The sequence below is a fragment of the Rhineura floridana genome, chromosome 9 (genome assembly GCF_030035675.1).
Source record: "Rhineura floridana isolate rRhiFlo1 chromosome 9, rRhiFlo1.hap2, whole genome shotgun sequence".
In the NCBI taxonomy this organism is placed as follows: domain Eukaryota; kingdom Metazoa; phylum Chordata; class Lepidosauria; order Squamata; family Rhineuridae; genus Rhineura; species Rhineura floridana.
Genome location: NC_084488.1, coordinates 113,693,334 through 113,719,767, shown reverse-complemented (window position 1 = coordinate 113,719,767; position 26,434 = coordinate 113,693,334). Strand labels below are relative to the sequence as shown.

The 26,434-nt window shown below is 47.2% G+C and overlaps 1 protein-coding gene across 3 annotated transcripts in view; it reads left to right on the top strand.

Moving 5' to 3' along the window:
• PPEF2 (protein phosphatase with EF-hand domain 2) overlaps window positions 1–26,434 on the top strand; it is a 64,058-nt gene continuing 37,624 nt past the window's right edge. For all 3 annotated transcript variants that reach the window (XM_061584827.1, XM_061584828.1, XM_061584826.1), the window contains exons 1-4: window positions 1–90; window positions 193–340; window positions 20,801–20,928; window positions 21,476–21,533. In XM_061584827.1, coding sequence (XP_061440811.1) covers window positions 20,845–20,928; window positions 21,476–21,533 — 142 coding nt within the window. In that variant the 5' untranslated portion in view covers window positions 1–90; window positions 193–340; window positions 20,801–20,844. The remainder of the gene's footprint in view (window positions 91–192; window positions 341–20,800; window positions 20,929–21,475; window positions 21,534–26,434) is intronic.

The following is a 26,434-nucleotide window of genomic DNA, read 5'->3' as shown; positions in this document are numbered from 1 at the left end:
AGACAATCCATTGTATTACTCATTGAGACGTTTGATATTGGTACAATACAGAAAGCGATTTGCTCGTCTTTTAATCTTACAAGCTATTATGTGAGTACAAGACTGTTCAAAAAATTTATATGTACTATGTATATGTATATTATTTTATATGTGTGTAGAACTAATTTGTCCTCTGTGTTTGGTTTACCATAGCCCCTGATGAAGGCCTGTAGATAGGCTGAAACACGTTACAGGCTGAAACACGTTGGGTTTTATAAAAAAATAAAAGTTCCCACTTTCCAGCATCTTGGTCTTTGACCTTCTCTTTTTGATTGTCCATATACCAATAGACATCACACAGGTAAGTCAAGATGGAATGGGGCCAACAGCTAAAGGTTAGCCCTGTTTTGAATGGGAATTCACCCAGCAACAGTGAGAGGGCCAATTATCCAATCATGACACCTCTTGATGATGGAATAGTCCAGAAGTTCACTGCAAGGGCAGGCCTACTACTTTATGGCTGCTCAGGCCTCGTGAGTCTGACCTTGGTACCAGGCAGTACAGATAAGATACCGCTGCCTCCCTCTTAGACCAACAAGCTGCAGCTGGACTGTATGAGACACCCTAATTTTTCCCAGCTTAAAGCATCCCAGAAACCCATGCAAGATATCCCCCACAATCTCTCCAGGCTAAGTCATTTTACTTTAGCCACCCTTAGCTGTTCTTCACAATGGGGGGGGGGAGTTTGGGAACCACTGGCCTAGACAGTGTGGAGAATGGAGGAGGCAATAAATAGTGCTCAGTTTGGGGCTGACTTGTACTGTGAACACACTAGTCGCCTCAGCAAAGTGTTTCCATGAGCCACACCTGGAGGGGGAACAGGAGGGACAGGCTGATCAGCTGCGAAATCTCTTTGAAGTTGAATTTTTTTTAAAAAAAGCCATAAAGCTGATTCCACCAGAATTTACAGTAAAAGGGGGCAAGTTTTGACTGTCATGTGACCCCATTTTCAGAAGAGGGAGGCGGAGACGCACTGGAACCGGCAGAACAGTGAGTGTGTTTCTACCCTTAGTGGTCTGCTGCTCAGTGACGCACTCCCAGCTACAGGGAACCCACACACAGAGGCAGCCAATGGAGCAGTGGGGCTGGCACCCAGTGAGACTGGTGGGGCGGGAGGCAGGGAGCCCAACAGGAGGTACAGCCAGTGATAGGCAGGCAGAGCCACCTATTTCGTTTTGTCCTCATTCTCCTCCCTGCTGAGTTCTAGAAAGGTTAACAGCAAGTAAGGGGGGGGGAAGCTGACAAACAGTGCCACAAACCTGGACTGGTTGTAAAAAAAGAGGGCAGGTGGGGGCTGGCTGACATTGGTGGGACACTGCCCCACTTGTCATAAAGGACCAGCCTCCACTGCAGTGAACGCTGGATGGGAGGTGGACTTACCCCTGCATCATAACATACACATACCACACATGACAATGTCACAACACACACACCATCAGCCCCAGTGGCACAGCCAGTAACAATCCTACTATGGCTAGTTAGGAATAGGAACATAGGTGCATAGGACTAAGGTGCCTCATGCTGAGTCAGACCCTCGGGCCATCTAGCTCAGTGTTGTCTGCACTGATCGGCAGCAGTTCTCCAGGGTTTCAGTCAGGAGGCATTCCCAGCTCTTACTGGAGATGCTGGCGATTATATCTGGGACCTTATGCATGCAAAGCAGATGCTCTGTCACTGGGTCACCTACAGGGTTTCCACAAGGCAGCCCTTGACGCAGGAGTTCAAATCCCCTTAAGCTCCACACAAGCACTGTTTTATAAGCACGACATACAGAAAAGGGAGGAAGGAGAGGACACACACAACGCAGCAGTCTCAATGTTATGGGCGGTATATAAATGCAACAAAATAAATAAATAAAATAATCATTTCCTTGGTAGGAAGCCTACATACAGCTCACACAACCCTCTTTGGGATATGGGTTCACAACCCACTCTGGGTGGGTAGGGGAGACCCTTTGCTCAAGCAGCAAAGAGGAGGGTCCACGGCAACCAACAAGAGGAGCCACAGGCACGCACAACCAGCAGCAGTGGCTCACTGAAGATGGCTCAGGGCTGGAAAGCAGGAGATGGCAGCTTGAGGCCTCCAAGCGGGAAGGGGCAAATATGGGCCCTTTTGCCTTCCTGGCAATACAGGTGTCATGACAGGAACAAAAGAGAGGGATGCGAACTCATCTGGCAAGCTCCACACAGGGAGCAATCAGATGCGCTGCAGGGGATTTTTCTCTACCAGCCCCGGCTGCAACACTCACTTCACACCCATCCACACCATACATTCAAAGCACATAGAAACTTCCACTGTTATGGCTTCCCCCGAAGAATCATGGGAACTGCAGTTTATCCCTCGCAGAGCTATCATTCCCAGCACCCATCACAAACTACAGCTCCCAGGCTTCTTTGGGGGACATGTGTGGATGTCACCTATAGGACGCTAAGGGAGAGGGGCTGCAGGAGACCTTAGTCTGGTGGGCCAGCTTAGGCCTGTAGGCTGGGGTTCCCTGGTTCAAGTCCAAGGTAAAAAAACCCACCCTAGGAAAGCTGGGCAAACCCACCTCCACCCCAAGATGCACCTGAGCCAGTGAGAAGGAGTGCTACAAGGACCCACAGGGGACACCTACACAGGCTAACCAGCCCTTTGGGCCCACCCTCTTCACCTGGCAGCTCATGTGACCAATCCATCCCCTGCATTTTTTTTGCCTGGGAAGCCAACCTTGCCAGGTAACATCCCATTCTCTCCCTCTCCTTATCCCTCCTCCTTCTTTCTCCCTCCCACAAATGAATGTCTCATACACTTGTGCACTCTGAGAAGCCATCGAGTGTCCACGGATCAGAGAGAGGGGAGACTACTGGCCCCGAGCCCATCGAGCGCCCTTCCCACCCACCCCCTTACAGCCCCACTGTCGGCTCTCATTCCCACTTCTGCACCCAGGAGTCCTCAAAACCCCAGTGGTCTCTTGTGCTCAGAGCACCTCCCAGTGGGGAACTTACTCCAAGGTCCCATTGCCCCCTTTCATCACTGGACTCTCTGCTGTATTCATTTTGCTCTATATACATTTTGTGTTCTCTCCTGTCTGCCTTTTCACCCTCTTTCAGGGTTGCTGCTAGGGATCACAACCCTACACCCTTCTGTGCTATCGCTCTTCCTCTTCCCCCTCGTTGACGCAGCACAAATTCCTTTTGTAGCTCACCTCTTGTCCCTCCTCCTCCTTTCCTTATTAACCTCTCTCCTCCTGAGTCTATAAACCATTCTGTTGTGGGTTTTTGGTCAGCATTTCTCCTTTGTGGCTCCAGTCCCCCTCCTCCTCCTCCTCCTCCTCCTCCCTACTGGGACTCTCCCATTCTTCTCAAATGCTGCCTTTTTATCTCTGGAAGGATGCTTTCGGTGTCCTTATCTAATATCTACCCACGCCTCTAGCTCCCACTCAGCTGCATGTCAGCTGTTGAGTTAAATGGGGAGTGCCAGCTTCTGTCGGAGTCCTTTCACAAACATCCTGAGGTGAGCTGGAGTCGGATCCTACTAAAGTGTGGGAAAGGGATCCCTACCTACCATCCCCGAGAAACAACAACAACAAAACAACATAAGAAAAGCCCTATAGCTGGATCAGACCAAAGGCACATCTAGTCCAGCATCCTGTTCTCACAGTGGCCAACTAGATGCCTATGGGAAGCCCACAAGCAGGGCCTGAGTGCGACAGCGGCACTCTCCCCCCTTGTCATTTGCATGCAATTGGTATTTAGAGACATAGTGTGTACAACAGTACTCAGCCAATATGCACAGTAATCACTGATAGCCTTATCCTCCATGAATTTGTCTAATTCCCTTTCAAAGCCTTCCAGGTGGATGACCATCAGGATGTGGGAGCAAGATTCCCAGCATTGCTTGGGAATTCTAAGAAACCAAAGGATTACTGTGGTTTTGAAAGGTTCAGTCCACCATCTTGATTCAAAATGGCATCCATTGCATAACGTAGATGAAAACCTGCTCCTTGCTCTCAGGAACCGTCATGCAAAATGTGGTTAAAATCAGTGCAGTTTTGAAAGGTTCAATCTGCCATCTTGATTTAAAATAGCATCCAATTGTATCCAAACACAGGTGAAAAATGATCTTTATCATGCAAAATTTGGTTACAGTCTTAAGAGGTGTACAAAGGCATAGCAAACATGATCAGCTTTCCAAAAAATGTGGTAGATCTTGCCGGTGGAAGAGCTCTGCCAGCAGTGTGTTTGGCCGATGCATCTGTCATGGTGGCAATGTATCTGGCATTTTGCCAGACTAGTGGAGCTTCCACCAAATCCTGTAGCCCCTGAAGCTGGTGGACCTTCTGTCTAGGATTGCATCCAAGCTCTCTAGATACTCTCCAAGCTGAAGCTGATTTCAAATTGATTTAATTGTCATGGCTCCTAGTCCTAAACCCAGAGGGAAATACAGCTTTACACAGGAGGCTCAGGAATTTTAACGGTGTTCATAATGTGATTCCAAGGAGAAGAAATGGATCACAAATGCACACATACACTCCTCTTATTGCACATCCACCCAAAGGAAAAGAAGAAAGCCAGATAAAATTATTTTGACATTTATAGGTTACCTTTCTATATAGAGATATACCTAAATGTGGTAGACAACGTTAAAACACCACAACTGCATTTGAAAGTGGGGACTAGTCCACTAGGGCAAACGGGGCACTGCCCCACCAAGCACAGTCTACCTTCAGCCAGCCCCCAACTGCCTACCTAAATACAGTACTTACAACCAGTCCAGGGAGTGGCACTGCTGTTGGCCTCCTCCTCTGTCTCAAGTCTTACCTTTGTAGAATTCAGCAGGAAGGAAGATGGGGACAAAACCAGAATTAGTTGGCTCCACCTATTACTGGCTCTCACTCCGCCTGCCATTGGCTTTAGCTCCATCCACTGTTGGATCCTTGCCTTCCGCCCTACCAGTCTCAGTGGGCACCAGCCTCCACTGCATATTCATCAAATTGCAGAATGAATGCTGGCTATCTTGCCTTCTCCCTCCCTCCCTCCCTCCCTCCCTCCCTCCCTCCCTCCCTCCCTCCCTCTCTCTCTCTCTCTCTCTCTCTCTCTCACACACACACACACACACACACACACACACACACACACACAGATGCACACACACACTCATCTCCACTTCCCTCTCCTACCCACCCAAAATGTCCAGAAATTATAATCTTTTGATGAGACTAGGAAAAGGATAACCAGGAATGGAGAACCTCTGGGTCTCCAGATGTTGCTGGACTCCAACTCCCAGCATCCTTTACCATTGTTCATGCTAGCTAGGGCTGATGGAAATTAGAGTCCAACAACATCCAGAGAGCCACAGTTTCATCATACTGCAGTTCTCCTGAATTTGCTGTAATAAGACAGGGGCTTCAGGCTGGAACTTTTCTCCTACTTAAGGTTCTGGCCAATGAGAATAGAGATTATTGTTCTGCTTTGCATCAAATTTTCCCATTGGATGACTTCAGCCAATGAACAAGTTCCGTTCAAAATGGGCTGCTTGGTTTGTTTTAGAAGCCAGCAGAAAGCCCTAGAATTCACTAGGGTTCTGGCTGAATCAGTACAGTTGGAGGGCATGGACAAGAAACCATCCTGCAAGGATGTGGGTGCAGAAAAAAAATTATCTCAGGATGCGGGCATGGAAAAGAAAACCGCCTTGAAGGCCAACCCTTTCTTGAGTGAGTGGTGCTAGAGAGAATGAAAACGTGAGAATATTGTATGTAACATGCCAACATGGCTGTGTATGACTCAGAGCCCTGCGAGGCAGATTCACATGTTATTAAATACTGTTGCTCTTATTAACAATGCAATCAGGTGTCCACAAATATTGGCTTGGTTCACTAGCCAGGCTCTGTATGTCTTTGCTAACAATTCTAGTCCTCTTTTGGGAGAGACAAGGAATCCCCTCATTTGAGTCACAGTACGCAGAAGGTAAGAAACAGGGAGGGCCTCCAGCAGCTTCTCTGAAGGGCAGCATAAGTAACTGAAGATTCCACTTGCCTGAGAAGCTTGAGGGAGAGGGAGAGTCTTGTCTCACTTGCATCAATATCTCTTTGGGCATGATAGACAGCAGGAGAAGATGCTACTATTTTGTCCCTCTCCAAACAAGTGAAGTTGTGAGGAGTCCTCCTCTCCAGAGAGCTGGGGCAATTGGTCACCCTTAGTGAACCAACAAGTGGAATTACAGACTTATCAGGCTGGTTCATTCTGTATTCTTCGGACTGTAAACAATTTCTAATTGGTGACTTCTTTCCTTATTTAAATCATCATCATCATCTATTTATTTTTCAGTTGCCTTCCACACACATACACACACACACACCCTTCAAGGTGATATATAAGATACAGTAAATATTGGAGTTATGTTATTTTAGGCTGCATTAACAGAAATATAGTTTTCAAATTGCGTGAAGTACTACTCCCCCTCTGTTTGGCACTGGTTAGGCCTCATCTTGAGTACTGCATCCAGTTCTGGACACCACACTTTAAGAAGGATGCAGACAAACAAACAGGTTCAGAGGAGGGCAACAAGGATAATCAAGGGACTAGAAACAAAGGAGAGACCGAATGAACTGGGCATGAGTAGCCTTGAGAAGAGAAGACTAAGGGGAAATATAATAGCACTCTTCAAGTACTTGAAAGGTTGCTATACAGAGGAGGGCCAGGATCTCTTGTCAATCGTCCCAGAGTGCAGGACATGGAATAATGGGCTCAACTTACAAAAAGCCAGGTTTCAACTGAACAGCAGGAAAAACATCCTAACAGAGCAGTACGACAATGGAACCATTTGTAGGAAAAGGAGGCTGTAAGAAATAATGCTTGCTTGGCTTTTGTAAAAATGCTTGGCTGTAGGAAATACCCTGTAGAAATACGGACAATGCTGGTGATTCAGTGAACATTCTATAGGCACGTACGTTACTGTTTAGGTAAGCTGGGCTGGCTATCTCTTGGTTTGTGTAAACTACCTTGGCCCGCAAAACCGGTTTTGCAAGTGCTTCTAATGGTGCTGAGTGAAGGAACAACGCCTGTCTCAGGAATGTGGCAAAGAGCCAAAAAGACCTTATATGGAAAAGATCGGGAATAAGGAAGTAGGCTGAGCCAACGGTTAATGTATGCATGATGTATATGGGGCCAAGAGTATAAAAACCTGGCTGCGTCCAGGAAGGGGCAGACTCGGCTTTGTTCGTTTCTCCACTTGCAAGTGCTTCAATAAAACTCTGGCTTTACTTTTAAGACCGTTTCGTCGTCCCTTGAGTAATATTGAAACCTTGTACTGGGGAGCGGATCCTCGCCTAACAATAAAACAAATATTGTGGGCGTTTGTTACAAGTGGCGACCATGAAGGGACAGGCAATTGAGCGCCCCACGGCGTTCCGGAGGCGACGTGGCCGAGGGGAAAGAGCGCTCCGGGCCCCGTTGAGGCCTGTTCCGCGTGGTTGACAAGCGTGCCGGGGCGCTGGGGTAAGCGCCAAGCCTCTCCATAGAAATCGAAACGAGTAAAGCCAGACTACGGAAGGGGTAAGTCGCCCAGGACAGGGCTGAAGACTTTGTGAATGAAAGAGTGTGTATGAGGTGTGCGTGAGACGGGACGAATCCTAACGGTTATCCCGAAGCGAGAGCGGACCGGCCAGTAGTGCGTTTTCCGCGTCCTCGCGAGAGGCCGGGCCACGACAGCAGGGAAGCGCAAGTTGTCTGTCTTTTCTGTTTTTGTCGGTAAGTCCTTGTCTGATTTGTGGGAAGAAAGGAAGAGGTTCCAGGGACCAGGGAGGGGTCACCTGGGAATAAGTTACACACAGACAGGGTGGGTTTCGTCACCTGTAGGGCGAGCGTTTCGTATCAGACACCAAAAACACCCCAAGCATGGGACAAGGTGCGTCGAAAGCCGTAGCCAAAGGGACAGCCCAGAAGACAAAACGGAGGGGTGGGCAACCGGAAAAGGGAAGAATGAGTAAAACACCACTTGAATGTGTCTTGGGTGACTTCTTGAGTTTCAAAATCGGGGTTATTTCGGCAGGGGGTCCGGTACCAACACCGGAGAAATTAGAACAGTTTTGTCTCATTGATTGGGTGGGGTTGGGAATCTCGTGGCCACCGGGTGGGACTTGGGACCATAAGAAAATCAGCCGCCTGATCTCCACTCTGTATGATGCCTTACCAGAGACGGCCGACTCTTGGCACTATGCAGAGGGGTGGAGGGCGGTAAGCCACAACCCACCAACAGAATGTGCGCTGGAAATGGTTGTGACTCAGTCTAAAGGGGTGAAATCTGTCCTACCGGACAGCGATGATTTTAATGATTTGGCCAGTAGGAGGAGGGTCGTGGTACCTCCGGCACCCCCTGGGGGTGCGGGTGGGGGCCCAGCCCCACAACAAGTAATACCCCCTCCGCAGCCACTACCCGGGAACCCGCCCCCTTATGTTGATCAGTCTGGGGCCCCACCACCAACTGCCCCGCCTGAGCACCCCGACCAAACGGAAAGAGCGCGGGAGGAATTGGCTCGGTCCCGACAGCTGCGGGAGGAATTAGCTCAGACCCAAAGGGAGTGCGACGCAGCACACGAGAATATGTTAAGACTCTATGAGAAATTAGCAGAGAGGGAGCGGGAGGAGTTACCCGCGGCTACTGCAAAGAAAAGGCAAGAGCTGATAGATGCCATAAAGACAACGGGAGGCCCCATGACATTAAGAGGGGGAAAGCAAGTATCAGAAGGAAACACCCTTAAGGGAAGGAACAGATCCAATTCAATTTCGGAAATAAACTTTATGGCACCAATGAGAGAGGTGTTGGATGCCAATGCCCAGGTCGCGTTTGTGCATGCCCCATTTTCCACTTCAGATTTATTTAATTGGAAAAACCAAATGCCGGGGTTACGGGAGGATCCAGATAAACATTATCAAATGTGGGACTCCATTTTCGCCAATCACAACCCCACTTGGGTAGACATACAGACACTTTTGAATATGCTCTTAACACAAGAGGAAAAGAGCCTCGTTCTTTCTCAGGCAAGGGCGGAGGCAGCCCGAAACCAAAGGACAGGAAATAATGCTGCTGATCTGGCACCTGAAGTGGTTCTCCCGATAGCAGACCCTCGTTGGGTACCCACCCCTGGCGTGGCTCACCAACAGTTAACCAATTACAAAAGACTAATTCTTTATGGGGTGAGAAATGCCATACTGAAACCAATGAATATGGCCAAGTTGTATCAGGTACAGCAGGAGCCAAAGGAGTCGCCCTCCGTGTTTTTAGAAAGACTAACCACCACAATGCGGAAATATATGTCTTTAGACCCAGATTCGGAAGACAATCAGAGATTGCTGATTACTCTATTTATTGGCCAAAGTTGCTCGGATATTAGAAAGAAGCTACAGAAGATAGAGGGAGTGATGGGCATGCGTATGGGAAAGATAGTAGAGATTGCATACAAGGTATATGTGAATAGGGATGAGCAAGTGAAAAAGGAAGAAGGGAAAGTCATGAAGAAACAATATGGCATGATGGCGGCCGCAATTGTGGAGGGAGTTACCCACGCCACTCAAGGTACGAGAGGGGGGTATGGACCCCCGAGATACACCAGTCAGCCTGAAGCCCGGGGCCGCCCTCCACTGCACAAGGACCAATGTGCCCGGTGTCTTAAAAGGGGCCATTGGGCACGGGATTGTAAAGTAAGGACCACTGAGAACCAAGGACGGAGGGTTGGCCACCCGTTATGGCAGGAAGGCAAAAAGGCAGAACAGCCAGGGCAGAAAGATCTGCCCAAAGAGATGGCACAATTTACAGAGGAGTATGATTCCGAATGAAGGTGGACGGGATACAAGGGGGGTCCGCAGGCAGAACCAATGCTAAAGTTAACAGTCAATGGATGCCCTCTACAAGGGCTGGTTGATACAGGCGCCTCTTTCTCAATGATGCCCCGGACCTGTTCCCATCAAAAGATACCCCTCACGTCTCAAGTTGCCACGGTGATGGGAATAGAAGGCAACAAGCAGACAATACCCGTCTCGCAACCTCTAGCCGTTAGGTTCCACGATAAAGGAACAGAATTTAGTCATCAATTTTTGATATCGTCTGAATGCCCACTCCCCATTTTTGGCCGCGATATTCTAAGTAAGCTACAAGTCCGCATCACATTCCAGGACAACGAATTACATGTACAGGTTCCCAAGCGGAATGAATGTGCCTTCCAAATGGCACTTGCAGGAATAAAAGAGAAGAACATACAACAAGAACCTTTGATGATTCCCAGTGTACACCCAGACGTATGGGCAAGAAAAGATAATCCGGCAAGGGCAAAGAATACTACTCCGGTTCAAGTAAGATTAAAACCAGGGACTGCCGCAACGCCAGTAAAGCAGTTTCCCCTAAGGGCGGAGGTCCGACAGAGCCTACACAAAATGATCATTTTGTTCTTGGAATACGGATGGGTACACCAGACCACTAGCCCACACAACACCCCGATATTCGGAGTCCCCAAGGAAGGACGGCCAGGCCAGTATAGGCTAGTCCAAGACTTGAGAATTATCAACGAAAAAGTCCTGGAAGATGTGCCCGTTGTACCAAATCCACACACGCTGTTGTCATATGTACCCTTCACATCTACTACATTCACCGTCCTCGATTTGAAAGACGCCTTCTTCTCCATCCCACTACATGAGGATAGCCAAGATCTATTCGCCTTCCAATGGGAAACCCCGGAGGAACCACAGGCCTGTCAGCTCACTTGGGGCGTGCTCCCACAAGGATTCGTCAGCTCACCAAGCGAATTTACCAAGGCACTACAGAAGGACCTGGCTGGATGGTACCAAGAAAAGAGACCATCGACGTTGCTGGTTTATGTGGATGACTTGCTGATATGTAGCCCGACAGAAGAAGCCTGTACCGAAGATGGAAAGCACCTGTTAAATTATTTGCATAAATGCGGATACCGAGTTTCAAGAGAAAAAGTACAATGGAATCAGAAGGAAGTGACCTATCTGGGGTACCAGGTCTCATCCCAAGGGCGCCGGCTATCTGATGAGCGAAAGAGGGCTATTTGTGCTGTCCCACCACCAAGAGACATTAAGACTTTAAGATCTTTCCTGGGACTGACAGGGTTTTGCCGACAATGGATCCCAGGGTACAGTGAATACATCGGACCTCTGTACGAACTCCTCAAGAAGGACTCCAAGTGGCACTGGACGAAAGAATGTGAAAAATCATTCCAGAAGATTAAACATGTGTTGCAACAAGCTCCAGCTCTTGCCTTGCCCAATGGAAGTAAACCTTACAGACTGTATGTGGCAGAACGAAAAGGCATGGCAATGGGAGTGCTGACACAGAAAATGGGACCTGACCACCTCCCAGTGGGATATTACTCATCAAAATTAGATCCAGTAGCCCAAGGATGGCCTGCTTGCCTGAGAATTGTGGCAGCCACAGCAGTGGTGTTAACGAAAGCTGAGAAAATCATGATGGGCGCGCCAGTAACAGTCCTTGGCCCTCATGACCTCCGGAGAATCTTAGGAGATGCAGCATCAAGGGTTTTAAGCCCGAGTCACCAAACTCAATATGAACAGCAACTATTGGGCCGCCCGGACCTAACGCTAAAAGCCTGCAACACCTTGAATCCAGCAACACTTTTGCCGGAGCCGGGAGAGCTCGAGCATGATTGCATTGAGACCCTAGATACCACCCTATGTCCAAGAATTGACTTGACAGATCAACCAATAGATGGAAGACATGTGTTCATTGATGGTAGTTCCCAGGTGATAGAAGGGAAGAGGAAGACAGGATATGCGGTATGCGAGAACATGAAGGTTCTCAGAAGTGGCCGACTACCCTCGACGTATTCAGCCCAAGTGGCAGAACTAACGGCAGCAATAGAAGCATTAAAAATGATGAAGGACCAAAGTGTGACCATCTATACGGACTCAAAATATGTCTTCCAGACGGCCCATGCATTTGCAATGATATGGAAAGAACGAGGATACGTGAAGAGCGGGGGACAGCCGGTGGAACATCGAGAGCAGATCATCAAATTCCTAGATGCTATCCAGGAACCAAAGAAAGTGTCCATCGTGCATGTGCTAGCTCACGGAAAAGATAAGAATCCGACATGGAGACAGGGTAATCAATATGCGGATCAAAAGGCAAAAGAAGCGGCACTTGAAGACGACTGCACTATGGGAACGATGTGTGCAATCCAACTGTCTCTTCCCACCAAGGCACCAGAATACTCTCAGAAAGAAGAGGAAAGAGCACAAGTTCAAAAGGCTATAAAATTAGCATCCGGATGGTGGCAGATACCAACGGGACAAATCATCATCCCAAGACAGATCCTCCGTCAACTCGTACAGGATATACATGCGCAAACACACTTGGGTGGAAACGCGTTGGGAGATCTCCTGATTCGTCAGATCGTTGCACCAGGACTGTATGAAGAAACTAAAAGAGCCGTATTCAGTTGTGCTATTTGTGCAGCAGTCAACCCAGCACCGAAGCCTCCTGTGCCAATGGGAGGAAGACCATGGGCATATTATCCGTTCCAAAGGTTGCAAATCAATTTTGCAGAGCTGCCTCGCAACCAAGGCTATAAGTACTTGTTGGTAATCATTGACCAACTAACGGGATGGCCAGAAGCGTTTCCCACTCGTAATGCCACTGCAACTACTGTTGCTAAAATCCTACTGAAGGAAATCATCCCACGATATTCCCTACCAGAGACTTTTGAATCAGATCAAGGACCTCATTTCATAAGTCAAATTGTGAAGAACATAAGTTCCGCTCTGGGGTTTGACTGGAAGTTGCATACCCCTTGGCGGCCCCAATCATCCGGTCAGGTGGAACGCGCCAATCGGACAATTAAGACATTGTTGACCAAGGTTTGCCAAGAGACATCACTAAAATGGGTCCAAGCTTTACCTCTGACTCTGACCATTATGCGAAACACTCCCAGGGGAAAGACTAAATTGACACCATTTGAGTCCCTTTTCGGACGACCTCCCCTTGAATCACGGCCCCAGACAGAAAGGGCTCCCATAACAGGGGATGTGGGTGCAAAACAGTTGAAGGACTATGTAATTGCCTTGCAGGATGTTCTCTCCTCTCTCCACAGACACAGTCGAGAATTCCAGAGGCTTCCATTAGATCTGGCAATTCATAGCTACCGTCCAGGCGATTGGGTCCGGATCAAACAGTGGAAGAAGGAGCCACTCCTACCAACTTGGGGACCAGAGAAGCAAGTCGCCCTCGTGACGGAGGCAGCAGTAAAAGTATTTGGAAGCGACAAATGGATCCATGTTTCCCGCATAAAGAAAGCATCTGAACCACTTACCATTCAGGAACCCGAGAAGAGGGTAGCGAAGGACCCTCCAACTGGCGGGGTGAAGAATCAAGAAGCCAAAGCCAAGTGGTCTTCAAGAGTCATACCGGGCTCTGACCTGAAGCTCAAGTTCTCCAGAAGAAGAGATAGCTTATAGTCATGACTCCAACATTACAAATTAAGTTGGGGGTGATTTCCTCCTGCTTTCTAACTTTAATTGTATTGATGTGTGTAAATTTCTTTCACCAACCTCGACCTCACGATGAGCAGTCAAGAACTATCAGGTCCACACCCACAGCAACGGACAAGATTAATGCATTTGTTGAGCTTGCCGACCAAGTAGCTAAGGTATTTTACCTTAAGAATTGCTGGATTTGTGGGAACCCCCAAGGGTTTCCGCAATGGCCGTGGATGGCAATATCCCTTAATCCTAAATGGTTACTAAGTAACCATAGTGAGGTACACAATGGGACAGGAACCTGGGAAACAAACCAATGGTGGAATCTAAAATGGGTTCCCAAAGGCCAATATTGTGTTTCCCAAAATATCACCCAACCAGTTCAGGAATTGGGAAATAGTAAATGTAATTGGACTCTCCAACATGCTACCCGACATTATCCGGGACCAGGAGAGACGGTCATTCCCTGTGCCCTGTGGAATAATGTGACGCATGTACTATTAAGAAATGGCACTTGGGCTCCATATACTTGGATGAGAAAAGAAGGAGTGAAGGATATATATGCATGCCGTACATATTGGGAAGAACTAACTGCAACAGGGCAATTATGCGCTTGGTTTAAAAGTAATAAGAATCAATCTCTCCATAGAAAGGAGTGGGCGTGGCATCACTCAAATGGGACAATAGTAAGGGGATTTCAAAAGTATTGGGCAGTCACTAACCATACCCGACCAGGATGTGCCTGCACGTGGAAAAATGAAACTGAATTATGGAAATGTACCACAGACCAAGCAGTTTTAAGTCCTCTCGGAAATGAATCATATTATATACCCTCCCGACTCACTGGGTCACTATTTAACCACAAAGAAATACCAGCATTAAAAGGCCATTATTGGATTTGTGGCTCTACAGCTTATTCAATTCTGCCAGTAAACTGGACCGGCACCTGTTACCTTGGCATAATACAGCCCATGTATACGATAAAGGGAGGCAGTTTAAACCCCCTAATTCCAGTGTTCGATGAGGAACAACCTAATGAGAAGAAACGGTCAATAGATGTTAGCTTGGCAAAAGGACAAGATAATGGATGGGGTGACACGTGGCCACCTGAGCGTATCATCGCCACATATGATCCAGCTTCCTGGGCACAGGATGGTACTTATGGATACAGAACCCTCATTTATATGCTAAATAGGCTAATTCGGCTACAGGCTGTTGTAGAAATACTCACTAACCAGACAGCACATGCTTTAACATTGCTTGCTGATCAATCTACTCAAATGAGAGAAGGGATACTCCAGAACCGGTTGGCCCTGGATTATTTATTAGCAAAAGAGGGTGGGGTCTGCGGACTCCTCAATTTAACGGAATGTTGTCTCAAAATAGATGACAATGGAAGAATTGTAAAGGATGTGGCAAATAGGATGAAGAAGCTTGCACATGTACCGGTGCAAACATGGAAGGGACTCGGTCTTGGGGATTGGAACTCATGGTTTAACTAGTTTGGAGGAATGAAAACCATGATTGTATTAGTAATGTTGATTTTAGTAGGATGTATGCTTTTACCGTGTCTGCTACCGATAATCATGAATGGCATTCGCAGCATAGCAGACAATGCAGCAACAAAAAGTAGCATGCAACTGTATGGAAAAATAATGTATCAAAGCGTATATAAAGAAGACCCATGGGAAACTGAAGAAGAGAAGAAAGAAGAGCCCATTTAGTATAATTTAAAATGGGCTCTTGAGGGGGGAATTGTAGGAAAAGGAGGCTGTAAGAAATAATGCTTGCTTGGCTTTTGTAAAAATGCTTGGCTGTAGGAAATACCCTGTAGAAATACGGACAATGCTGGTGATTCAGTGAACATTCTATAGGCACGTACGTTACTGTTTAGGTAAGCTGGGCTGGCTATCTCTTGGTTTGTGTAAACTACCTTGGCCCGCAAAACCGGTTTTGCAAGTGCTTCTAATGGCGCTGAGTGAAGGAACAACGCCTGTCTCAGGAATGTGGCAAAGAGCCAAAAAGACCTTATATGGAAAAGATCGGGAATAAGGAAGTAGGCTGAGCCAACGGTTAATGTATGCATGATGTATATGGGGCCAAGAGTATAAAAACCTGGCTGCGTCCAGGAAGGGGCAGACTCGGCTTTGTTCGTTTCTCCACTTGCAAGTGCTTCAATAAAACTCTGGCTTTACTTTTAAGACCGTTTCGTCGTTCCTTGAGTAATATTGAAACCTTGTACTGGGGGGCGGATCCTCGCCTAACAATAAAACAAATATTGTGGGCGTTTGTTACACATTTACTTAGGAAGGTGGCTGTCCAGCTGCCTCTTGGATGCCTCCAATGTTGGAGAGCCCACTACCTCTCTAGGTAATTGGTTCCATTTTCGTATGGCTCTAACAGTTAGGAAGTTTTTCCTGATGTCCAGGCGAAATCTGGCTTCCTGCAACTTGAGCCCATTATTCTGTGTCCTGCACTCTGGGATGATTGAGAAGAGATCCCCGCCCTCCTCTGTGTGACAACCTTTCATGTACTTGAAGAGTGCTGTCATATCTCCCCTCAGTCTTCTCTTCTCCAGGCTAAACATCCCCAGTTCTTTCAGTCTCTCCTCATAGGGCTTAGTTTCTAGTCCCCTGATCATCCTTGTTGCCCTCCTCTGAACCTGTTCCAGTTTGTCTGCATCCTTCTTGAAGTGCGGAGACCAGAACTGGACGCAGTATTCAAGATGAGGCCTAACCAGTGCTGAATAGAAGGGAACTAGTACTTCACGTAATTTGGAAACTATACTTCTGTTAATGCAGCCTAATATAGCATTTGCCTTTTTTACAGCCACATCACACTGTTGGCTCATATTCAGCTTGTGATCAACGACAATTCCAAGATCCTTCTCACATGTCGTATTGCTGAGCCAAGTATTCCCCATCTTATAACTGTGCATTTGGTTTCTTTTTCCTAAGTATAGAACTTTGCATTTATCCCTGTTGAATTTCATTCTGTTGTTTTCAGCCCAATGCTCCAGCCTATCAAGGTCCCTTTGAATTTTGTTTCTGTCTTCCACGGTATTAGTCATGTTCAAAGAAGGCAACAACTCCTGGTCCGCTGCAAGGATGGCTTCATTTTGGGACTGTTGCTTCACAGGCCAGTTTCATCCATGCCCCGGGTTACTCTCAACATGAAGTGCAGTCCTTCTATAGGCCTCCTCTCCTAGAGTGCCTGGCTTCTATACTGTGGCCTGGGCAGGCCTCAGGACTCCTACATCTTCCTGTGGAGAAAGAGGGCTGGGTAAACCTGGAATGCAGCTACACCTTACCCAATGGAGCTTATGGAGAAAGCCTGAAGATGGCCTCTTGTAGGGGTGAGGCAGCCCCCCACTTAGAGGTCTAGGTGTTCTAGCCTGCTCTCAGTTAACAAAGTAAATGCATTCCTACACATTACTTCTTTAACAGAAACTTTGGTACCAGAGGTATGAATAACATGGAAATAATAGGGATAGGTTCCTACACCTGCTCATAGATGGTGGGAGCGGCTTCAACAGGGACTTCAAAGGGTACCTGCCGGCCATTTTAATTACTCATAATGCCCCAATCTAGTGTCACTATGGCACAATGTGGGTAATTTAAAATGGCAGGCAACACAAGAAAGAACAGGCTTCCCCCAACCAGCAAAACTAGAATTCTAAATATTAGGGGAAATAAAGTATAACTTAAATCCAATGTAAAAACCTAAAAGCTCTCGGATCTCCAAGTGTTGCTCCTAAATGCCAGGTCGGTACATAATAAAATCTCCCTCATCCACGACTTAATTGTTGATGAGAGCGCCGACCTGGCATGTATAACCGAGACCTGGGTGGGTGATCAGGGAGGAGTTACTCTCTCCCAGCTCTGCCCACCTGGGTATGAGGTTCAACACTGTGGTAGATCCGAGGGTCGGGGAGGCGGGGTGGTGTGGCCTATAGGAGTTCTCTCTCGCTCATCAAGCACCCTGTCCAGGCGACGACTGGTTTGGAGTGCCTCCACCTTGTGCTGGGTCAAGGAGACAGACTGGGAATTCTGTTGGTGTACCGCCCACCCTGCTGCCCAATAGCTTCCCTAACTGAGCTGACAGAGGTAGTCTCAGAGGTATTGCTGAAGTCCCCCAGACTATTGATACTGGGGGACTTCAACATCCATGCCGAGGCTGCCTTATCTGGGGCGGCTCAGGACTTCATGGCCTCCATGGCAAACATGGGGCTGTCTCAATTTGTTACTGGCCCAACGCATGTGTCGGGGCATACTCTTGATTTGATCTTCGCCACTGGACATGGAGATGGTGATCTGGAGGTGGGGAGTTTTTCATCGACTCCATTGTCATGGACAGATCACCGCTTGCTGAAGTTTAGGCTTACAGCCACCCTTTCCCTCCGCAAGGGTGGGGGACCTATTAAGTTGGTCCGACCTCGGAGACTAATGGATCCTCTGGGTTTTCAAAGGGCTCTGGGGGATTTTCCGGCTGATAAGACTGGCGCTCCTGTTGAGGCCCTGGTCGAACTGTGGAACACGGAAATGACCCGGGCTGTCGACACGATCGCTCCTGCGCGCCCTCTCCCATGTCGAGCTCACGCAGCTCCGTGGTATACCCCGGAGCTGAGAGTGATGAAACAAGAGAGGAGGAGGCTTGAGTGCAGATGGAGGCGTACTCCTGACAGATGCAATCACGCCTTGGTAAGTGCCTCTACGAAACTATATACAGAAGCGGTGAGGGCAACGAAAAAGTGATATTTCGCTGCCGCTATTAAATCATCCCTCAACCGTCCTGCGGAGCTCTTTAGAACTGTCCGAGGGCTTTTACATCACAGCCCTCAGGATATTAGAGACTCATCGGTAACCCGCTGTAATGAGTTCGCTGGGCACTTCCAAGATAAAATCCTATGCATCCGCCAGGACTTGGACTCCAATATTATGGCAGTTGAACCTAATGAGGTATCCGGAGCACGGTCTTGTCCTCATTTGTTGGATGAGTTTCAGTTGGTACAGCTTGAGGCAGTTGACAAGGTACTTGGACTGGTGCGTGCAACCACCTCTGTACTAGATCCTTGCCCCTCTTGGCTAGTGAAAGCTGCCAGGGTTGAAACAGCCGGCTGGGCCAGGGAAGTGATAAATGCCTCCTTGAGAGAGGGAGTGGTCCCTAGCCGTTTGAAAGAGGCGGTGGTGAGACCACTCCTGAAGAAACCTTCCTTGGACCCAGATAATTTGAACAACTTCAGGCCAGTAGCGAACATCCCATTCTTGGGCAAGGTCTTGGAACGGGTGGTGGCCAGCCAGCTCCAGGTGCTCTTGGATGAAACCGATTATCTAGACCCATTTCAATCCGATTTTAGGCCCGGTTTCGGCACTGAAACGGCGTTGGTCGCCCTGTATGATGACCTATGTCGGGAGAGAGACAGGGGGAGTGTGACTCTGTTGATTCTCCTTGATCTCTCAGCGGCTTTTGATACCATCGACCATGGTATCCTTCTGGGGAGACTCACGGAGCTGGGAGTTGGAGGTACTGCTTGGCAGTGGCTCCGCTCCTACTTAGTGGGCCGTCTCCAGAAGGTAGGGCTTGGGGAGCACTGCTCGATACCCTGGACTCTCCATTGTGGAGTCCCACAGGGATCGGTTCTGTCCCCCATGCTTTTCAATATCTACATGAAGCCGCTGGGCTTCATCAGGAGTTTTTCATCATCAGGAGTTTTGGAGTGCGTTGTCATCAGTATGCTGATGACACGCAACTCTATTTCTCCTTTTCATCTTCCTCAGGTGAGGCTGTTGATGTGCTGAACCGTTGCCTGGCCGCGATAATGGACTGGATGAGAGCTAACAAACTGAGGCTCAATCCTGACAAGACTGAGACGCTGTTGGTGAGTGCCTTTTCGGCCCAGATGGTGGATGTTCAACCTGTTCTGGATGGGGTTACACTCCCCTTGAAGGAACAGGTTCGTAGCTTGGGGGTTTTGTTAGATCCATTCCTGTCTCTTGAGGCTCAGGTAGCCTCGGTGGCACGGAATGTGTTCTACCACCTTCGGTTGGTAGCCCAGCTACGTCCCTGTCTGGACAGCGACGACCTCGCCTCAGTTGTACATGCTCTGGTAACCTCTAGATTGGACTACTGCAATGCACTCTATGTGGGGCTGCCTTTGAAAACAGTTCGGAAACTACAGCTAGTGCAAAACGCAGCAGCCAGACTGTTGACGAGGACCAGACGGTCTGCACATATAACACCTGTTCTGGCGCGTTTGCACTGGCTACCTATCGGTTTCTGGGCCAAATTCAAAGTGCTAGTTTTGACTTATAAAGCCTTACACGGTGCAGGACCACAATACCTAGCGAAACGCCTCTCCCGATATGAACCTACCCGTTCACTACGTTCAACATCAAAGGCCCTCCTCCGAGTTCCGACTCACAGAGAGGCTCAGAGGGTTGTAACAAGATCTAGGGCCTTTTCAGTGGTAGCCCCCGAACTATGGAATAGTCTCCCCGACGAGGTTCGCCTGGCACCTACACTTCTATCCTTTCGGCGCCAGGTTAAAACTTTTTTATTCTCCCAGGCTTTTAAATAAAATTTTAAATTTTATTGTTGTTATATAGACCAGGCTGTGAATTGTTTAACATATATGCTTAGTGTTATTATTGTTATTTTAATGTATTTTTATTGTATTGTATTTATGCTTTGTGGTGCACCGCCCAGAGAGCCCCTGGCTTCGGGCGGTATAAAAATTGAATAAAATAAATAAATAAATAAATAAAAATGTGATCAGAATAGAATATTACAAAAATGATATCCAATTACTTATCTGTTCACGTCAAAGCCTGATCAAAATCCTTGAATCACTAGTATAAATAACATCAAATGTAATCAGACCCAACTGGTCTTTTTCAGTGGTCAAAGGAGGAATACTATGTACAATTTGGTCACAGAAAATTGGTCCAATAGTTAAGTTTAAAATGGAGTAGTGAGCCGGTCACGCATGTCTCATGTCCGTGAGTTTACTATCCTCAAATGGCACTTTAATTGTAATATTCTGGTAATTGTATCAAATCAACTATACCTTTTGGGCCTCTTTCCAAAGTAAGATGTCTGACTGTCAGTTCCCCACCAATACCTGGCCCCTGACAGCTGCCCAAGAGTGCCAGATGCTAATGCCAGCCCTGCCCAATAGGCCTCATGTATCTGTACTCAAAAAAGCAAGCCCTGATGGTATTGTGTCAATGTAGCAAGAGGTTACATCATGCATCTCTCTTTTTGTATCTCAGCCTTCAAATCAGCTATACTGATCCAAAGGTGGTATCGGCGCTACATGGCCCGGCTTGAAATGCGCCGAAGATGCACATGGCGCATATTTCAATCCATAGAATATGCGGGAGAGCAGGATCATCTCAGGGTATGATGGCTAAAGAGGAAGAGCGAGTGGAACTTCTTGCTGCTGCCTGTTCTAGTTTTGCTGTTGGTAGTGACAAAAGGGAGTTTGCACTCACAATCCCCCCCCCCAATTCTCAAAATGAAATATTTAAGGTCATCAGTCCCCAACACAATCCAGACTTTAGCTATCAAATTCTACTGTAAACCCCCTGCCCGAGTATTTCCATGCAAGCATAATTTCAACCCAACAGTGCTCTAATTCATCCTTCGCCATCCTGATGGCCTTCAGATGTTTTGGGCTACAACTTCCATCAGCACAAAAAATATTTGGGTGGAGGAAATGCTCATTGGCCGCCAAATGCAAAGTGTGTGTTGGAAGGCAGCACACTCCATCATTATGTGGCATGTCCCACTTGCGCCTCTCTTCTTTCACACACCTTCCAGATAGCTTGCAGCTCTGCAAGGCATGAGAAAGTGGACCAGTGCAGGAGAGAGAGAGAGGCTGCGGGAAGAGGGTACAAAGTTGCCCTTAGGATGGATGATGACATCTTCCTTCTTGTCTTCTGCAGCTCAACCGTTTCTTTGATTACCTGATGACCTACTTTACACCAAGTAGCAGCAAAGAGAGTAAGCTTATATATGGGACAATACATGATTTTTTGTACCAGGGTAACTGAATTTTGTGATCTATACATTTTACAAATTGATCAAATGTGGATATATTTGTATGCATGAATCTTTGATGAATCAACCCTGAAAATGGAAATGGACTGCCTTCAAGTCGATCCCGACTTACGTTGACCCTATGAATAGGGTTTTCATGGTAAGCGGTATTCAGAGGGGGGTTACCATCGCCTTCCTCTGAGGCTGAGAGGCAGTGACTGGCCCAAGGTCACCCAGTGAGCTTCATGGCTGTGTGGGGATTCGAACCCTGGTCTCCCAGGTCATAGTCCACCACCTTAACCACTACACCACACTGGCTCTTGAATCACCTCTAAGTGCCTAATAAAACAGCACTCATGTATATTGAAGTACATTATGTGCTTGCCTCTTTAACTGTCAGCAGGTGGTCTTTAATGTCTTTCTCTGTTTGAATGCCCTTTTATTTACTTTAAGCAATTCTGATGCTTTTAATTGTTATTTCCTGCGGGTTTATCAATTATTATTATTAATAATAACAATGGTAATTACCTTTTGGCTGTTGCATGGTTTTAATTTTTCTGGCTTTCACATTGTTTTGTGAGTAGGATTGCCAGGTCAGAAGCATCCCAAATCCTAAGATTTTGGGGGCGGGCCCGAGTGATGTCATTAAGCATGATATATTAAGCATCAACCACAGTTACTTGGAGCATACAATTCAAACAAAAACATTTATCCGATTGGAAATTAAGAAAACTTAGCTAAAAGATGGAGCCTGGGTAGGGAACATTTGATCTAGCCTACTTGCTTCTGGCAAGAAGGGTTTAAGTGCCTTCAGGCCAGGCCAGTCACCAGAAGGCCATTGTAGGAAGAAAGGAGCCTAGTGTTGTGGAGATGTTAGATGGAAGCACTCAGGAGTAGGCTGAAATTCTAAACATACTGAGGCTGCAGGCTGCAATTCTAAACATACTTATTACTAAGGGACTAAGCCCCTTAGAACTCAATAGGACTTACTTCTCAGTAGGTATGGTTTGGATTGTGCTGTTGGTAAAGCTTGACTAGGGATCGTCTGCAAAGATATCCATATCCAAATAGGGTTGGCAACCCCCTGCCTGGAATGCCCTGCCCCTATCTTTTAACATGGCTGCTCCAAATATCTTTACTGATTTGACCCTTCACTTTAGAAAGAGGTCTGAGAAATGAGTAAGAGTAAGAAGATTATCTACTCTTTCCTGTCTCTCCTGTGGGCTGCTATTAACTCACTTTGACAGCCAACCCAATTCCAGTGAATAATAATTGACAGAGAGAAAACACACATGGTTTGGTCTACCTTCATAGGCAGCAGCTTGGGAACAACAACTGCAGCCATGCTGCCCAGTATGTGAGTTCTCTTTTACCACCATTGGGCAAAACACAAACAAAAAGGTGCATCATCAGTGGGTTTAAGGGGTTGAGCTGAGAGCATAGAACCACTGTTGCTGCTTCTATGGATGAAAGGGAGTGAGGATAAAGGTAAATGAAATGCAAATAGAAAAAGAAAAAGAAAAGACAGTTATGATTTCCTAAATGCAATACCATACTAACCACAACAAGATTCCTATGGGTAAGGCAGAAAACTCAGCATTCCACAACCATTCAGAATTCCTAACCAAAAACCAAACTAAAAAAATCCTGGCAGTCAGTAAGCCAAGGTCACAGAAATCCCCATGCAGCACAACCTGCCCTGGGGTCCGCAGTTAGTGCAGAATGCTGTGGCGCAATTGCTGACATGAGTGAGACCATATCTGCTCTGAAATCTGCACTGGTTGCTGATTTGCTACCAGGCCAAGTTCAAGGTATGATTTCCATGTTCCAGGTGCCACATAGTACTTGTTCTGATCTTGTAAGAAATCAGTCCTTTAGTGTGGCAGCACCTACACTTTGGAACTCCCTGCCTATTGACATTAGCAGGTGCCTTCATTGTACTCTTTCTGGCACCTGCTAGGCAAGCCTACCCAGGCATGTAGAAGCTATTATGTTTTTATCTATTTTTAACTCATTGTTGGTTTTATTATTTTGAATATTTTTAAATACTTTTAACTGTTTTTGCCAGTAATTTTATTGTTTTAATTCTTTCTGTAAACCGCTTTGAGATTTTTTCCAATATGTTGTTGTTGTTATGTGCCTTCAAGTCAATTACGACTTATGGCGACCAGGTGAATCAGTGACCTCCAAGAGCATATGTTGTGAACTGCCCTGTTCAGATCTTGTAAGTTCAGGTCTGTGGCTTCCTTATGGAATCAATCCATCTCTTGTTTGGCCTTCCCCTTTTTCTACTCCTTTCTATTTTCCCCAGCATTATGGTCTTTTCTAGTGAATCATGTCTTCTCATTATGTGTCCAAAGTATGTTAACCTCAGTTTCCTCATTTTAGCTTCTAGTGACAGGTCTGGTTTAATTTGTTCTAATACCCAATTATCTGTCTTTTTCGCAGTCCACGGTATGTGCAAAGCTCTCCTCTAGCACCACATTTCAAATGAGCTGATTTTTCTCTTATCCGCCTTCTTCACTGTCCAACTTTCACATCCATACATAGAGATCAGGAATACCATGGTCTGAATGATCCTGACTTTAGTGTTCAGTGATACATCTTTGCATTTGAGGACCTTTTCTAGTTCTCTCATAGTGTCAGGATGCAGGATTGGGACCTTAGCACTTCAGACGAGGAGGAGATCAGTTTCCCAGAGCTGAGTGAAGGAGGGGGGAGAGAACTCTCAGAGATAGTGTTGCCCAGCAGCCGAAGAGGCCTTGAAACTCCTACAGACAAAGTTACAGACGCTTCTCAGGAATTTCCCACGCTCACCCCCCTCATCGAGCCACAGCAGTTAGACCAGGAAGGATGGGGAGCTCCACTCCCTCCTCAGACAGAGAAAAGCCCGCCTGATGTTCACCCCCCTCTTTCTCCAATACCCGAGATAGAATCCTCAGAAGGGGAGGAGGTAGAACTGCCCCCATCACCATGAACCCAAAGAAAACAAAAACGCACCAGGGGAAGAGAGAGAAGGGGCAGGGAAGAAAGTACCCTAAGGCGGAGTGAGAGAATTCGCCCCAGAAAGCCCCCTTAATAAGGGTAAGGGGGGGCTGAAATTCCTTCGTTCTGTCAACTCTCCTGCATGTCGCAGGACACGTGTATTGTGTTGCTTCATGAGGAGACATAGTCTCTGTCTGGATATTACGTTAATAAAAACTGAATTGCTTTCATCGACTGGTGTGATTCCTGAGTCCAGCCCTGGACACGACAGATTGACAGAACCACCTACTTCACCCTCAACGCTCTCACCGCTTGAACGTGACAAGATGGAGAAGGGAGCAGGGGGAACAAATCCCACTTCTGAGACGAAAGAAGTGAGACGGCTGAGAACTAATGTGACGGATTTACAGGCAGATGTTCAAACCTTGTTAACGACTGTCAGAGCTCTGAAGACTGACAACCAGTCCTTGAGAGCCACGGTAGATCAGATGCGAGCAGCCCCTCCGGCCGCTGTGGTGAAGATTCCTATAGGACTACCACCAAAATATGCGGGACAGAGTGAGCAGCTCTCTACTTTCGTGGCTCAGTGTGAATTGTATTTGGACATCAGAAATGCAGAATTTCCTAGTGATGTGGCAAAGGTGGCCTTCGTGATCAGTCTCTTGGAAGGAGAAGCTGCCAAGTGGGTGACTCCGTACCTGGTCAGAAAGGACAGCCTTCTGGGAAGGTATAGAGACTTTATGCGAGCCATGACTGAGATGTTCCAGGACCCTCAAAGGGCGGAGATGGTGGCCCAGCAGTTGGGGGCCTTGAAACAAGGGAAAGGAACGGGGTCGGAATACACTAAAGCCTTTAAAATTTTGTCCCAGGAAACTGGTTATAATGATGCAGCCTTGATGTTCATGTATAGGAGTGGATTGAGTTCTGAAGTCCTGGATAATAATAATAATATAATATAATAATAATATAATAATAATAATAAATTTAATTTATGCGTCGCCTATCTGACCAATGGCCACTCTAGGCAACTTACATGTGAAAAATTAAAACACAATACAATAATACAAAATACAAAATAGAACAGTGCGACAGCAAAAGCAATAATAATACAGGGCATGAGGCATTTAATCATAGCATTTAGCCCTCCCCGGAAATCCCGAAGGCCTGTTGAAAGAGCCAGGTCTTTAAGGCTTTTCGGAAGACATTTAGGGAAGAGGTGTGCCGTAGATCTTGTGGGAGGAAGTTCCAGAAGGTGGGGGCCGCCACTGAGAAAGCCCTCTCTCTAGTTCCCGCCAATCTAGCTGTTTTTGTTGGCGGGATTGAGAGAAGGCCCTGTGTGGCTGATCGAGTCGGGCGGCATAATTGGTGGCGTTGAAGGCGCTCCTTTAGATGGATGACTTGGCTAGAACCACCCCCCCCAAATAATTTGCCTGGACTGATTCGGCTATGCCTACAGATTGATCATCGGTTGGAAGGGAGGTGCCTGGAAAAGAAACAGGAGATCCAGAGATACTCAGTTTCGGCAAGGGCAAGACCCTTCCAACCCCAGGAGCATCAGGCAATGCGACTGAAGGACAGGGGGAGGGGCTAGGCCGAAGCTGTCAGAAGAAGAAAAGGAGAGGCGTCGTAAGGAACGTTTATGTTTCTATTGTTCAAGACCGGGACACGTGGCTAGAGACTGTGGACTGAAGGGGGGGAAAACAGAGCCAGCGGGAAACTAGAGAACCCAGTCCATGTACAGGCTGGTGGACTGGGGGCTACGTTGGACAAAGGGCCTTCGGTGACAACACCTCCTTCAAGAGGAGGCTTAGTACTGCCAATTCGGATTATAACTTCAAAAGGAGTAATGTTTAACTCCACTGCGTTAATTGATAGTGGAG